The 15876-nt window shown below is 41.5% G+C and overlaps 1 protein-coding gene across 1 annotated transcript; it reads left to right on the top strand.

Annotated features, from left to right (window-relative positions):
* The first annotated feature begins 6274 nt into the window (after positions 1–6274).
* On the top strand, positions 6275–8326 carry LOC139218492 (transcription factor 15-like). Its single transcript, XM_070850070.1, has 2 exons — positions 6275–6829; positions 8014–8326. Exons 1-2 carry the CDS (start codon positions 6365–6367, stop codon positions 8077–8079), a joined length of 531 nt encoding a protein of 176 aa, XP_070706171.1. The 5' UTR covers positions 6275–6364; the 3' UTR covers positions 8080–8326.
* Positions 8327–15876: the final 7550 nt, after the last annotated feature.

Below are 15876 nucleotides of genomic sequence, written 5' to 3'. Positions count from 1 at the left end.
AATAGTCACCTGACTGTGGTTCCTCTCAGCGCTACAGAATAGTCTAGAGTCATTGTTTTGGGTTTATGGTCTTACTTTACTGTAAAAAATTCAGATTCAACTTCTTTACTCAAGTAAAAGTTTAAAAGCAAAAGCTATAAAAGGAAAAAGTTCATTTCTTACAATTCTTTTAAATAAGGCCTTAGATGGGAAATGTCTTGCTGCTCAGATTCAGAGCAGGAGTTCAAAATAGAATCATCAGTGGGATACAAACACATTAGCTGTTGCAACTTTATACGGTGACAATATGCCAGTGTTGTGTGTATAGCTTGTTAGCCAAAAAGAAGAACAAACCCATCAATGCAGCTTTAAAAAATAATGGTTAAATATGATGTATCGGAATTCATCAGTTAGTTCAATATATTGCCAGAAATTCAATTCAGAACAACTCAACATCAATCATTTAAGTCATTCATCAAGCACAAATGCTGAGCCTTCACTATCTTAAGTGTCTCAAATGTGAGGATTCGCTGCTTGTCTCTGTTTTATATTGTTGTTAATAGGACATCTTTGGGTTCTGGTGTGCTGTTGGGGCAAAACAAATTATTTGAAGACCTTGGACTCAGGGAAGCTATTTGCAGCCCTTAAATACAGGTCAATCTTTCCATAGTAAGACAAAGGATGTAGCCATAAAAACAAGCAATCATGCTCTACTGTACATGTCGGCAAGCATAAAACTTCCACCACAGACAAAGGAGCAGAGCAACACTGCAGGTCAACATTGCTTGCCAATCAACACGGAGGATATGACCGCGTCCAGAGCAGGCAGAGTGACCTCAAGGCCAAAACGGATGAGTCTTTTTATAGCATCCTTTATCAGACCTCAAGCCATGTCTGTTACATCATGTCATACAAGGTTTTATAGCCAACTTGTAGATTTCTCTGGTGCGATAAACTCTGTTGACCCGCAGAGGCCTCGGCTCAGAGGTCCCAAGTGACTCTGAAGGAAGCCAGCAGACGTGGACCGGAGAAACATCAAGCCCAGCTTGGTGGACATTAAAGGTGGGCTTCTCCAAAAGAATCATTGCGTGTGAGTCGACTTCCTGTAACGCAGGGCCTGTTTGAGGGCCTTTGGGGATCCCATGGGAGATGATGACACTCTAGTTTACCAGCCCCAGGATCAAGAAACACCTGCTTCTTTTAGATATTAGCCCCATAACGTAGCCTCAGGGTGTTTATTTTAGCTCTGGTGTTACCTTTAGCTGCTCAAAATGGAACACATGAAAGATTCACCTATAAAACTGTGATTTTTACACTTGGAACTCAAGACCACTCCTTCACAGTGATGTCATTTCATTTGAAAAGACAACTTGGCCTCTTCAAACGAAGAACTGATGGAAGAAGTTGAAGCTACAAAATGATGTGAGACAAGTGGCGGATGTGGCTGAGGCCATTTGTTGAACTTTAACTGACACACCGCCCCACCTGTCCTGGTTTCTCAGACTGTCAGGAGTGAAAGACGATCAGTGCCGTTGGAGGGAAAAGAGGGGAAAACGTGGGGGAGAAAGTGGAGGAGGGTGGTGGGATGGGAGGAGGATGGGCGAATGAGGGCTGAATCTTATCTTGAGGTCACATTGAGGGTCAAACGAAAGATAATACTGTTGCTACTGCACTGGGGGTTACAGTAGCTTTGCTCTGCACAAGAAGCTAACTAATTTACCACAGGAGACGTCTGGACTGATGAATATGTCATTTAGTCATCCTTTGGATTAACTGAGGGTTTAATGGCTACATCAACTGGTACTGTAGTCTGACGAGGAAGAAGATCATCAGTTCCATTGTTTTCGTAAGGGTCTAATTCAACATTTTGGGAAACATGCTCTTGTGCTCCAAGAGTTACATGAAAAGATCCATGGTGCAAGTGAGTGATTAGATTAGCTTCACGTAGGAAAGGAAAGCAGGAGGAAACCACTAGCCTGGCTAAGTCCACGGTTGTGTACCAGCACCTCTCCATTTTCCAAATGTATTACAACTTGTTCGTTTAATCACTGAACAAAAATATAAATATGACACTATCTGGTTTATGGAGGAGTCACATGCTGCAACCCCTTCTTGGAGAACAACAGCAGGGGCAGTGACTTTCACCTTTCTCTTTGAGACTTGTGGTCACATGAGGTTGCCAGGGTTGGTACCACTGGGCGTGAACAGAGACCTGTGCTAAGACTTGTGCTTGCTGACTGTTTCCTGGAAACCGTATTAATGCCATTAATGCTGCACTAAAGTCCTGGTGGAGGGATAAACAGTTGTTAGTCAAAAAATGGTTGCAGCACATAACTTGGATAGCTTGTATTTCTTCTCCCGTCTGATTTCTTTTTAGAGATGTCCCTGGATTCCCAGATCTCAGTGATGAGCTTGGTGAGTACAGTCTTATCATAAATGATGGCAATGTTTTCTGAAATGACAAAATCTTGTAATAAACTGAAATTATCCTTAAAGCTCACTGAGGTTTGTCTGTCCGTAGCCTGTAGTCTGTAACTGATGCATCTTAGATATCATATCGACATGGGGAGGTTCAGTGTTATGTGTTATGACTGTGAAGGAAGCAAAGACAAAAAAAGATTGTGTTATATTGGACCTCTCCCAGATATACAGCAGTTCTTAATGAAGACACTGACTGATGCTTTTTTCATGTACATTAAACTATAATCTAAACTATTCAATCTATCCCACTATAGTCCATGTCTTCCCCACCGATCGTCTCTCCTGCTATGCTCCATTTAATGAAGCACCAATGCACACACACACACACACACACACACACACACACACACACACACAGATAAATCATAAAAGGCCCTTTGCAGCAGGCTGCAGCTGGCTGTTAGGAGGAGGCTCTTTTCTGTCCAGTGCAGCTGTTTCCGATGAGTCAAGTTATCTGACCGCAGCCTTTCCCAGCAGACAACTAACACTGACGGGCCATACGCTCATCGTCTCGTCACTCCATACTGTGCTGTGGGGGGTATGGAAGAAGGGAGCATACGGCCTGATGTTGGAAAAACTGCAAAAAGATGCATTCACCAGTGCCAAAATATCCCACATTAATGGTGGGAAAAAACATTGCATATCATTGGTGCAAAGAATGTCAGCACTGAAGTGTCTCATCTGTCACTTTAACACCAATTTCAAAAAACAGCTTGAAATCAGAGAAATCAGAAGTCCACTGCATTAAAACATCTTTTGTAAAGCAGACATCATAATTTGTCATAGCAGGAAAAGCTCAGTTGTAAGATGACTCATGGCTCTGGGCCATGATTAATGTCATATTATGAGCCAGCATGCACAGGAGCACAGCCATGTTACTGGCACAAGTAAACAGAAATGCAGCTATTGTTAATGTTATAAGATCCAGCTGTGCTTTTCCTGCTGGGAAATATCTGCAGTGAAAAAGCCTTATTGGAAACAAAAACAGATTGTGTTTATTACTTAATTCATGACTTACTTTCCTATTCAGCAGACAGAGAGGAACATCAGCAATCATTTGTCTGTTCATTTGTTTAAGCTGCACCGTAAGTCCACCCTAAGAATGTCAGTCCAATATTCACTCATTCTTCAGCTCTGTTTTGGATTCCATCAGTTCCTGATGAAATATATCAGGCTCTTTAGCCACGACATGTTTGACTGTCTTTTACTTGGTAGTTTCCTGGTAGTAGTGCTAACTTTGTCTGTCTAGCGCTGGGTGAGGAGCATATAGTGGGTATATCAAGGATTTTTTTATTCATCTTGACACGAGCACTGAGGCCAAACAATGTAAACGTGCCGTAAAAAAGACACAATGAACTACAAGTGGCTAAAAAGCTTGATGGAGCGAGGCCTAGTGATACTTGTGGGTGGGTTAGTTACTACCAGTGTAAGCTTCCACACCAGCCATGATAATATAATTTATTGTTAACATAAACAAATGTCTATTATCGCAGATTTACGGCTCATGGACACCAAACACTGTTAAACCCTTCATGGACAGTTTAAGGACTTGGTAACCCACCTAAAGTAATGCTACTACTACAGCTTCCAGAGGCTTTCAAGGTTTGTCTTGCACATATTTAGTATACCGTAATAGTTTAGTTGGTATTTCAGAGGACTTTTCCAAGAACAACATCCCTTTCACTGGAAAGATTATGACTAACAGTGCACTTAATTTCTTCCCATGTTATTGTTATCTGCTTCAAAAACTATTTAGTCAAGCCACATACTAAACGTTCTGATTGACTTCCATTCTCATGTCTTCCCTGACACACATCCCACCCACCACACACTTCATTAGTACTTTAATCACCTCAACAGGCATTTAATGGCATTCCTTTAGGTTGATGCAGGGGGTGGGGGGTTGGGGGGGGGGGGTTAAAGTATTTAAGGTTCCAAACTGTGAAGTGGTGGTGGTGTTGGGGGGAGAGAGTGCAGCGGGGTCGTGTTGCTGGCTGGCCGCGCGTGGTAAAACACCATGGTGTCCTGCTTTATGAGTGGAACTGGGTTCCGCACAGGTCGCCGTTGTTGGTGCAGCTGAGCTGGGGGCCAGGGGCCACCGGTGCCCCGGTTTGATGTGTCAAGGGGTTGTGTTTGTAAAAACAGGCCCTTTGATGACACTTCGTCCCTTTTCCAGCAGTTGGCCCCTCCCTCCCTCCAACAGCACCAGTCAATCTGGAAGCCATTTGTTCGCTTTCTACAGAGAAAGTTCAGGCTTGATCACCTCCAGCATCTGCTGAGTGTTTATTTACCCGCAGCACTTAACCCATTAGACAAACTGAAACAGAGCAACTGTAGAGCCACTGATCACATTGGGCTGAGGACAGGAGCCAGCTCAGTGTTGCCACGATCTGAATATGATTAGGAAAGATGCCCAGTATGTGTCAATATATGTCTAATTACTTGTTTTAGTTTAATGGTCACAAGAATTTCGGTGCCTAAAAGTGGATAGGAAAAGGTGGAGAAACTCTGGCATAACTGAAGCAGATTTGAAAAGGAAGGCCAGAATTTCAGAGGAAATTCACAAGGCCACAAGTCACAAAAAACCTAATGACATCTAATGTCAAAAACTTCCAAGTCCACTTGTGTGTTCTAGCCTGTTTCAGATAGCTTAGAAACTTTCTGGGGATACAGTATTCTTCCAAAACACACTCCCTCATTGGGTGTTTTGATTATGGTGGTGGAGAGTCTGTTTCACACGTCACACTAAAATGCCCCATGGGAGAGTGTACAGGCTATCACATATGACTGGAACAGCTGTTGATGGACGGCATATATAATAACCGCGTTATATCATATACTTGGATCATACACCCAGTTTCCAGTGTATTAGGTGCGCCTATCTGAATTTAATGCAGTCTAAGGGACTGTATGAAAGTTATTAGGGGAGAGGGATGGCGTCACGAAAGGAAGAGTGTTATGTACTTTTTCTGTTTGCTGAATGGAGAGTAGTCTGACTTTTGGGGGAGAGCAAAGGAGCGTCCTTTGATTATTTTTCTCTGTCTTGTTACATCAAAAGTTTCCCATGCGCGACTGCATGAGCCATAAGTCAGAAATAAGCATTTTGCCATATGTAGAAAACCATAATCCTGTTTTGTCAGTGCAGCGTTAATCGGTTCATTAAAGCAGCTATTAAAAAACTGGCATCTGAGTGTAGTTTTGCATGTTAAATCTTTATCTGCCGAGTACAGTAAAAAGCTGACAAATGCACAGTAGAGTGTAGTGAAATGTATATTTGTCTCTGAAATGTTGAGCACAAGACTACTGTGGCATGAAATAGAAATACTGCAGTACATTTCGAGGGGCCTCAAAATTGTACTGCAGTACGGTACTTGAGTAAATGTTTTTTAAGCTCATTAATAGATTCAGTGACTTCTCTGCGTTCTCTGTGCGAGCATCTGCATGTGAAGGCCACCAAAGTGTGATCCCAAAGTCAAGCGTGTCTCTGAAAAGCCAATTTAAGGAAATGCTAAAATAAATGCCTGTGTTTGTTATTTCCTCTCCCCTCTTAAAAACTGATGGCTCGTTTTGGTGAAGGTTGTGCAAGTGTCCACACCTTGCCATACTCAGCTGTAGCCTGTGACTTTTGGGACCAAAACATTTGGGAGGATGGGAGCCCCTGCATGTGCTCCACCCCACCCTGTACAGCTGAGGGGCTACTGTTGCCGCTATAAGAGCCCTCCCTGTCATGAGGAGTATCACACTGGATCAGCCTATGGAGAAGTGTCTTGATAAACTGGGGACTTGTGCTTGTTAAACCTTGGAAATACAGCTACTTTTACGCACGGCCCCTGTCTGCATGCAACTGTTTTCTACTCTAAAAGAAGGGACAGGATTTCCCCTGTGAGACACTTGCCTGTCTGTGATGGCTTTCACAATGCTGAGGCCGATGTCGACGCACCCCTTCTCTTACCCCGCTGACCTGACCTTGATGTCGGACGATGAGGAGGGGAACCGCAGCGAGAGCGACGGCAGCACCGATCAGGGCTACGGCTGCTGCGGGACGCCGGGGGGGTCCGGCGGCGTGGTGCGGCAGCGGAACGCCGCTAACGCCAGGGAGAGATACCGGACCCAGAACGTCAACACGGCCTTCACGGCGCTGCGGACACTCATCCCCACGGAACCGGTGGACAGAAAACTCTCCAAAATAGAGACGCTGCGCCTGGCGTCCAGCTACATCTCACACTTGGCCAACGTGCTGGTGGTCGGGGACGGGAGGGAGGACGGCCAGCCGTGTCTAAGTGCTGTCTACAAGGAGGTGAAGGGGAGTGGAGGTGGAAAACAGCCCCGGACTATCTGCACATTCTGCCTCAGCAACCAACGGAAAGGGGTAAACGATTTGGTACATTTATATTATCCAAAACTCCATTTTAAATTTGTACTAGTTTTAAATATCTATCTCATTGGTGAGCGTAACACATGTAGTCTATATTATTTTAAACCTTCATATAATGCCTTAAAGCCCCCTTTGATATTCAGTTTACCATGCAAAGCAATTTACAATGTAGTTAGAACTTTTACAGTTTGTCCCCCTGTGATTTCTGCACCATAGTCCCTGCGAAACACACAACGGGGATCCCAGTGTGTATGTTGGTGTATTGCAAAATTTAGAATGGGGTCATTTAGATAAAGCGTGGACCAGCTATTTGGATCATTTACATGCCGAATATCCAATAAACCCCTAAATATTTCTGAAAAGATATTTAGAGATGGATAACAATGTGTGGGTAGAGAAAGGAACAGAAGCGTTGCAACATATAAATGGGGTCAGCAAAGGGAAGGTCAGTGAGTTATGTAATATAGAAGTTATATAATATTTTTTCTGTTAATTATTTCTAATTATTAGTTAATTGAATATTGAATAATTTGAAATAGTGTAGTCCTCCTGAACAGTGTGGTAGCAGTAGTCAGTGAGTGCTGTCATATATGTTGGCCTATCTGAATTCATTGTGGTGTGACATCTTATGCTAGTACAAACAAACTGAATGCATACAGTATTTATTTCCAGCATTGTTATGTTATGTTATGTTATATTATCAGAATTTATGGATATAAGTCATGAATTTAATGCGAAACATACCTGTAGCCTTTTTATGCTCTAGAGACAAACTGTGATTAAGTAAATTTACATCTCTGACTGACTGGACCTCTTCAACAGATCATCATTACATCAAAGTATTTGACTGGACTGACTGTGGTCCACTTTAGAAGGAGGCCATATGACACTGGGGGGTTAGAATGAACTACATAGTCCATCTTAGATGCAAATGTCTGTGTTGGGATTTGGTTTATTTATAGGGGGCCATATTATTCAGTGCATGGAGATGTCCTTTAAAGGAAAACAGTGTTTTTACCCATTCTAGTCAGCGATGTAATTGCAGTGAACCTATTTATATTCTCTTAGGAAAGTACATAAAAACATCTGAATTTAAAAACTGTGTTTAGGTCAAAAGTATTGACAGTAACCATGGTGATGTTTGAAGTGACAGTGACACAGTCCCTGCTTGTTCACAGGTGAAAGACAGACGAGACTGTGTGAAAATGCATGGAAGCAGTGCGAGACAAATAAGTCGACGATGAGACTGTCTGACTTGGAGTAGGATTGGGCCAACTCTTCGGACCTCCACCAACCATTCTTAGGGCCTAGAAGCATCTCAGTCCCCCCAACACTCATTTAGGACTGCTCTGACTTTTTGGGAGTTTGGGTCATTGGTCATTTTAGCTAATATGAGATGAGACGTTTGGCACCAAAACCGTCTGTGTGTCACCAGCTGATAAAGAAACTCAAACTGCAGTCTAATGACTCATGTTATATGGAACTATTGTGAAAGAGAAAAATTAGAGCAGAGAGTGCACATACAGTTACATTTGACCTTTCAGGAGCAGACTGTCTCTAAGTATAATGATTTTATTTAAACAGGAAGTGAGAAATGTGTTTTTGCATTTGTACTTTACTAATGATGAATGTAAGAAAAAGTCTTTACAGCAGTTTGAAATCTATGGGCATACAGCATAACCTGTTCTGACTAAAGGTTTATAATCATGTAGCAAAGTGGATAATGCTAATCGCCTATTAATACTTAAAGGCATCATCCATAATGCATTTGTAAATAAAGCTATCACTTTAAGATGAAAAAGTTTATCAATATATGAACTGACAACAGATGATAAATATATGTTTTCAGAGTTTTATGATGCCGGTTAAGGCTCATTTACATAAATAATGTATTTTTAACTGTAGGTCAAACTCTTAAGTTACATATGAAATTATAATGAATGGCAAAGCATTAGCGTGGCTGCTGGACAGACTGATCTGCCACAGACACAGAGATGCTTTTGGTGCCTACCTCCTTCTGTACTGGCTGGAGGGACTGATGAGACTCCCATAAAAGTTGGCATTGTTCTTTAAGTTGAAACTAGATGATTTTGGGCAGTTTGGCTCACAAACAGACTTCTAGCCTTCAACAGAGCGGTTTCAGGAGTGATACATGGGGACAGACCACTCCATCCACATAGGCTGGTGTTGTGTGCAACAGGAGATATCTGTGGGACACTATACTGTTCGGTTTTTCATTACATGTTGTATACTTTGAAATTAAATTTATTTTTACATAGACATGTCTCTCTTGTATTTTACTTTCAAACTAATGGCAATGTGTCTGCAAGAATTTATTCAGGTTTTGAGAAAGTAACAAAACACGTTTATATAATTTGTGTTAACTGACCCTTTAACATTGCAATTCTAGGCTGTAGATCAGTTAAGTAAGCTCTGCAATTGTACTTGCTTCAGATCTCTATTTTGCTTATTTTATAAACCACATAAAGAGTTCAAGCAAATTCAGGGCAGCTGGAGCTGCACAACAAACCACTTAACCATTACTGGCATCTTCTGCCTGTGACTGCTCAAAAGAGGAAACCTATACGGGGAATTCCAATGAAGGTTTACCTTCTCCGTCTGAATAATGCCAAGGAATCTCAACAGAGGAAGTAATCAATCTCTTCCTCAGCGGGCTCTTTCTGAAATTGTTGTACCCCTGCAGAATGTGACCACTGAGAGTCCCGTCTGGGTGGTAGGTGCAGACTGCCAGTTAGGAAGGCATGAATCAGAGTCAACTCTGGGAAAGGTAAAGACAAAACAGGAAAGACACAAATTAGTGTTGCTGGATCTATTGTGGCGACTGATGATTACTCAGGGGGACGATCAGGAGTGCAACACATTACTGGAGCCAAGCCAACGAGATCAACCAGGAAGAAGCAGAGTTTGGTGTTACAGCTGAAAAATACCACTTTGAAAATGCATGAAAATGAATTGAAAGTGCATTCTCTCGATAAAGCAAACACATATTCTTGTTATCCTTTTTCCAGTGAAACTGGAGTAGCTAACTTTCTCTTTTCATGAATACCACTATATTCAGAGTTTTGGAAATGGTATCAGGAAAATACAATACAGAAATCTGAGGGCTGATCTTTGGCTTGACTCTGCTCGGGTAGTAAATCTCCCTGGTTGGGATCCACATGTGGTGTTGATCAGTCACAGCTAATATCACCTAGCACCCTGTGTCCAGACAAACACAGCTGCTGATAAATAATGTTAAAGATCACAGCAGGAGACCAGTATTGTGGGATGTATGAGAACCAGTGCTCAAACTGAGACACATAGAAATACGGTTTTATAATTGGATGTACCAAAAGCAACACAAACCGTTCAGAGGACTTATGAAGCGGTTAACGGATGAATACCGGTAGTTTAATTTGAAAAACCTGCACCGCAACAATCACATAATGTGGTGAAAATAAAAGCAGACAAGATGTCCACTATGATGGATTATTTTATTCAAGCAAGTCTGATGTCTGTGCAATCCAATTTACACAGTGAAATGAACTGAAAAATGCAAAATACTGCAGTGTTTCTTGAAAAGAAAAAGCAATGTCAGATGAATTGCTTGACATTTTGCTCAGGTAGATGACAAGATTGATTCCACTTTCACATCTGTACATCAGGCTAAAGATGAAGCTACAGTTAGGGAATGGTTAGCTTAGCTTAGCACTAAGACTGGAAACAGGGGTAAAAGAGCACTTTCTTGCACCTCTAAAGTTTACTAATTAACATGCTGTCTCTTCTTTTTAATACATACAAAAACTAAAGTGGAAAAACAACAAGGTTACGTGGCAGTTGTCTCCAGTCTTTTTTTTGCTAAACTAAGCTGGCTGGCTCTGGCTTTACTGTATTTACTGCACAAATGTGAGAATAGTGTCAACCTTCTCACCTCACTCTCAGAGGGTGAATGTGCATTTCACAAAATGTCAAACAATATCCTCACAAACATTCAAAAATTACATACTGTCACATTGTGAAGTGCAACACCTGAGTCACAGCCAACAATGAGATTTACTGCAGATTCTAAACATTTGACAACACAGTTATAACTAAACTGAATCCTTTAAATCACCCCTTAAGTGTTGTTTCGGGGTACACTCCTCTGGAAGAAAGTTATTGCACTCACAGTCCTTCGGGGCGGCACAAATAACTGCACACTTGCATAAAGCATCCCAACCCTCCACTTTCTCTCCACCTGTCAGTGCTAAAGCCTAATTAGAAGCTGCTGTGTGAGTTTATCCTGCAGCTCCAAGGGTCTGGCGGAGCCCCGCTCAATGGCTCCCAGGGGCCCCCCCAGGCAGGAAGATGTCATAGAGGAACAGGAAGGAAAAGGCCTGAGTGCTCGACCCTGCCGAGGGCCTCCCTTTGGGGCCCCGGGCCCTGGGTCAGTGCCAGCTTTGACATCAATTGGGGCCCAGATGGCCCATTGCACTCAGCTGATGATTATTTTAATTCCTGGGTGGGAAAGCGGGGCTGAACAAAACTTACACTGAGTCAGACTCACATTTAATTGTTGTGACTCAGATTTTACAGTAAACTAACTGCATGGGATGGTCCCATAGGCAATATTATACATGACATAAAACAGTCAAATCTTCTTTATATAACGTGCAGGTAAACTGTATGAGTAAATACATGTAGTATAGCAAGAATATATGACATATATGGGATGTACATACACTGATAGCCAGCTATCAAGTTACATGAGAGCCAGTGGGGGCTGAGCTCCCATAACAAGAGATCTGAGCTCCAATGAAAGCAGTAAAATTGTGAATTTGTGGGGGTCACTAATACATTACCAACAATCTTTATTTTAATCACAAATAATACATTTGTCATGTAATGAGTTTTATTTCCATTTACAAGATAAATAAGCTAAAATAAGCATGTCTTCCAAAAGAACTGCGCACCATATTGTCTCAAGAATGACAGTCACTTCACCACCAAGGATAGCTTACACTTGTAAGTAGTGAGCTACTGTGTGTGTGTCAGAGCGCCAATTCTCTGTCCCTAACTTTAGTTAGAAACCCCCACAAAGCTCAGGTTATGATTCAAACTCTGCTGATAGCAATCTTGGATGTCAAACGTACAGGCAGATTGTATTGCACTCAGCTGTGATGTAAGGACAACCATAACGCAAAAAAGAAACATGTTTACATGAACTCAAATGGCTAAAACACTGCATAGTCATAAATCCCTTCACATGTGACTCTAGATTGATAGGTTTGATAGGTGTGAGGTGTTCTTTGACCAGAAATATATTAAAAGAAGCGATGTTGTTGAAAAAAAGCTGTGATGTCCAAAAAAACCCAAAAACTATTAAGATGGTAAAGACAGAGAAAACACAGAGGGGGAACATTTCATACCTTTTGTATATTATTGGAATCCTTTATATCAGGGGTGTCAAACTCATTTTAGTTCAGGGGCCACATATACAGCCCAATTTGATCTCAAGTGGGCCGGAGCAGTAAATCACAGCATAATAACCTATGAATAATGACAACTCCAAAACTTTCCCTTTGTTTTAGTACAAAAAAAGTAAAACTACATTCTGAACATTTAATGAACTATCTTTTGACAAAACATTACAAACGACCTGAAATTTGTCTTCTCTGTAATTTTTACACTTTGCAAAGTCATCCCATGGGCCGGATTGGACCCTCTGGCGGGCTGATTTTGGCCCGCGGGCCATATGTTTGACACCCCTGCTTTATATATACAAGAAGTGTAAAGGAAGGTATGGAGCAACCACTTCTGCTGGCTGGGGTGATTTCTTATTAAAGTTAGTGATATCCCTGTACAAGACAGTGAAATGTTCCATCTGAACATAAATTAACCTGTCAAAGGCTTCAGCGGCGCCTTCCCCATCCTGAGCCCCATCTGGAAAGCATTAGTGGAGGATACCATGGGGCAAATAGGAAGGGCTAAGATTGCGATACAGTTCCCCTCCACCACATTTAGCCCCAAACAGACCCTTGTGGTGCTGTAGCTCAACTGTGCAGACACCTTCCACCCCCTCACTGACTCTTGTTCAACCCTAAACTTCCCCGCCCGGCTGGCCTGTCTGAAGAGATAATCACCATTGGACATGCACTACGGGCCCTTTCATGGGACAGCGGCCTTGGATAGTCTGCTTCCGATTTTTATGATTGTTTTCCACTGATGGGTGGAGTGGGAGAGCAGGGAGCAACCCAATCCTCTGCAGTGGCCAAACAGGCACTAACTGGGCCAGACACAGTAGTGTATGTGTCTCTGTGTGTGTATTTGTACATAAAGTTTGACTGATAAGACAATTTGAAGGCCGATACTAATCCATATGTTTCTGTGTCCTGTCTATGCCTAGTCTGAGGGAAACATGGACAAACTGAATTCCGGATGTGTGAGGCTACATGAATGGCTTTTAAATAAAAACATGATTAGACTTGAGCATGGAAGTTCATTTATGACAGTGTCATTCTAACAGTATGTTTGAGAAAATAGTCTCAACTCAAAGGTGAGCTTACTACACTGATGTGAATGTGATGTGAAAAAACGTGCGTTACCGCAAATCAGGGGTGGACAATATTGTCTACTGATAGTAGTAAGGACATTATCACGCTGACATATCGGTCTAACACAGCAGATGAGTGTCTGTGTGGGTGTATGTTCTGTATGGGCGATGGTGTTGACAGACGCTCGCTGGACTATTGTTTCCCTCCCAACATGCAGTGGGAGGAAGTGGTGGAAAGACCTGAGACATTAGTACAGACAATATCAGTCCACTGGGGCAGGGCTCTGATTGCTCTCTGCTTGGCTCCCACTCCTGCGCTCTACCTCAGTCTTAGGGCGGTGGCCCTTAATACAAAGGTGAAAGGTGACTAATCTCTGACTTGATTTCTCCCCCTGTCAAAATAATACTACAATATGTCTACTCTGAAGGAGGAAAAAGGCTGACTTCCGCAGCACCCTGATGTCCATCACAGCCCTAAAAGCTTTCTTAACCTCTAAAGACCTGGCGTACACATGCGTGGGCATCACATTTTGGGTTATATTACCATAGTAGTTAATTCTGCTTAGCTGGGGCCGTATGGACATGTATGTGGGCAAAATTGCTGAAATTGTTCACAATATGTTTTGTATGTGTTCTAAATACATGCAAAAGCAGTCAGGAACAAAAACTGCTATGTTCAGGGTGGAAATAAAGAGTTTTGCACAAAGGTGACTTTATTGTGTTTTCTGGAAATTAAGACCGATTGTCCACATATGTGGACATAGTTTTTCTCTAAAACTACATCATGTAAAAAGATGATGCTTAGGTTTTATACTTATCAGGGTCCAATAAGCCCAAATAGCAAGGAGAAATAAAAAATGCATATCCAACAAGAGCTCGGGTCTTAAGAGGTTAACAGAGGCATGAGGCAGGCCTGTTTTCTTTTTTTTTTTGCATGGTGAAAAACTTCACTTCGATAAGAGAGCTGCTCCTGATTTTACATTTTTATATTCTAATATGATTCAACATGTGTTGTTGAGAAAACTTTGTTGAACCCCTTTTTCAAACAATAAAGCAGATTTTTTGTACATTCCCAATCTCGTTTTTTTCCAACATATAATTAACCTATACTGTGCTCTTCCCTTCAACCCCAGAGTTTTCAGAGTAATCACAAGTAGCTTGTGTTTGTCAGAGATGTTTAGGAGATAGCGGTCCAAGTGTTCCAGAAAAACACACACACACACACAAAGCAACATATTTTACATTGTGGCACTACATGGGAAAAACTCTCCTAGGAATAAGGAAGCCTAAGGACCTGCATTTTAACAAGACATGAAGAATGATCATGGGGCCAATAACTGCAATTGTTCACCGCTCAGAGCCTCCCGTGACTGGGAGATGGATGGGAGGAAGAATATACGTCTGAAAACTTTGAACCAGTTTCAACACCCAGAGCAATTGTTTAGAGGATATCCTCAATCAAGGCCCAAAGAGCACAATGAATAGTCTCGCTGACTGAAACCTGCTGCCCCCAACTAACTCCTCAACTTGCCTACTGCGGTGGAGAAGAATGAGTGTGCCGTTCCAAGCACAACACGATAGTGACACCAGAGCTTTGCTTATCATTGAATGATGCCAAAAGGAGGTCTCTGCCATTTTAAACATGTCATCTGATAGTGGCTCAGTGGACACCGGTGTAAAACTGACATACAACTTGTAATGGTTCCGATTTTCACTGTATTCGTACGCATGGCCGGATTAACCTGTTAACCTATACCGTGGGTAGCTAGAGGGCAAAAATGCATTGATTGGCCCTTGTTTACAACTACCACCAACTTGCCATTGTGCTCCTTATGTATGTGCCCTGTTCCTTCTACAAAGCAGACAGTTGTTTTGGAATAATGCCTGCCACTAGATTTTCTCTAAAAGTCTATTCATAGTAGTATTTGTTTTCAAATTTTAAAATATATTCATGCATTAAAATATCAGTATGTAAAAGTTAGTCGACAAACATGTCTTAAGAAATTATATGAAATTCGGTAGGAATTGTTAACCTCTTACAAATATTATCCCTGGATGTTGTAGTGTTGTATGTATATTATGTGTTTTTAGTATAGTGTTGTGAATGAATACATGTTTCCACTAGTTTTAAGGGCAATTGCTGAAAGTCGAGCAGACTGTAGTTTGAAATCTATGGGCAATAGAACATACATTTCCTGTTCTGAATTAAGGTTTATAATCATGTAGCAAAGTGGATGATGCTAAATGCCTATTAATACTTAAAGGCATCATCCATAATGCATTGGCAAATAAAGCTATTACTTTAAGATGAAAAAGTTGATCAATATATGAACTGACAACAGATGATAAATATGTTTTCAAAGTTTTATGATGCTAGTTAAGGCTCATTTACATAAATAATGTATTTTTAACTGTAGGTCAAACTCTTTACATACATATGAAATTATATTGAAATTAAAATATCTGATAATGGACTTTTTAATATTGCATGGCAAAGCATTAGCGTGGC

This window comes from Pempheris klunzingeri, chromosome 2 (assembly GCF_042242105.1).
Source record: "Pempheris klunzingeri isolate RE-2024b chromosome 2, fPemKlu1.hap1, whole genome shotgun sequence".
Taxonomy (NCBI): domain Eukaryota; kingdom Metazoa; phylum Chordata; class Actinopteri; order Acropomatiformes; family Pempheridae; genus Pempheris; species Pempheris klunzingeri.
This window is presented reverse-complemented; position numbering and strand designations above follow the sequence as displayed.

Coding starts and splice junctions, on each gene's coding strand:
- LOC139218492 (XM_070850070.1), top strand. CDS start 6,365: ATGGCTTTCACAATGCTGAGGCCGATGTCGACGCACCCCTTCTCTTAC. Junction 6,830..8,013: donor TCAGCAACCAACGGAAAGGG/GTAAACGATTTG, acceptor GCTTGTTCACAG/GTGAAAGACAGACGAGACTG.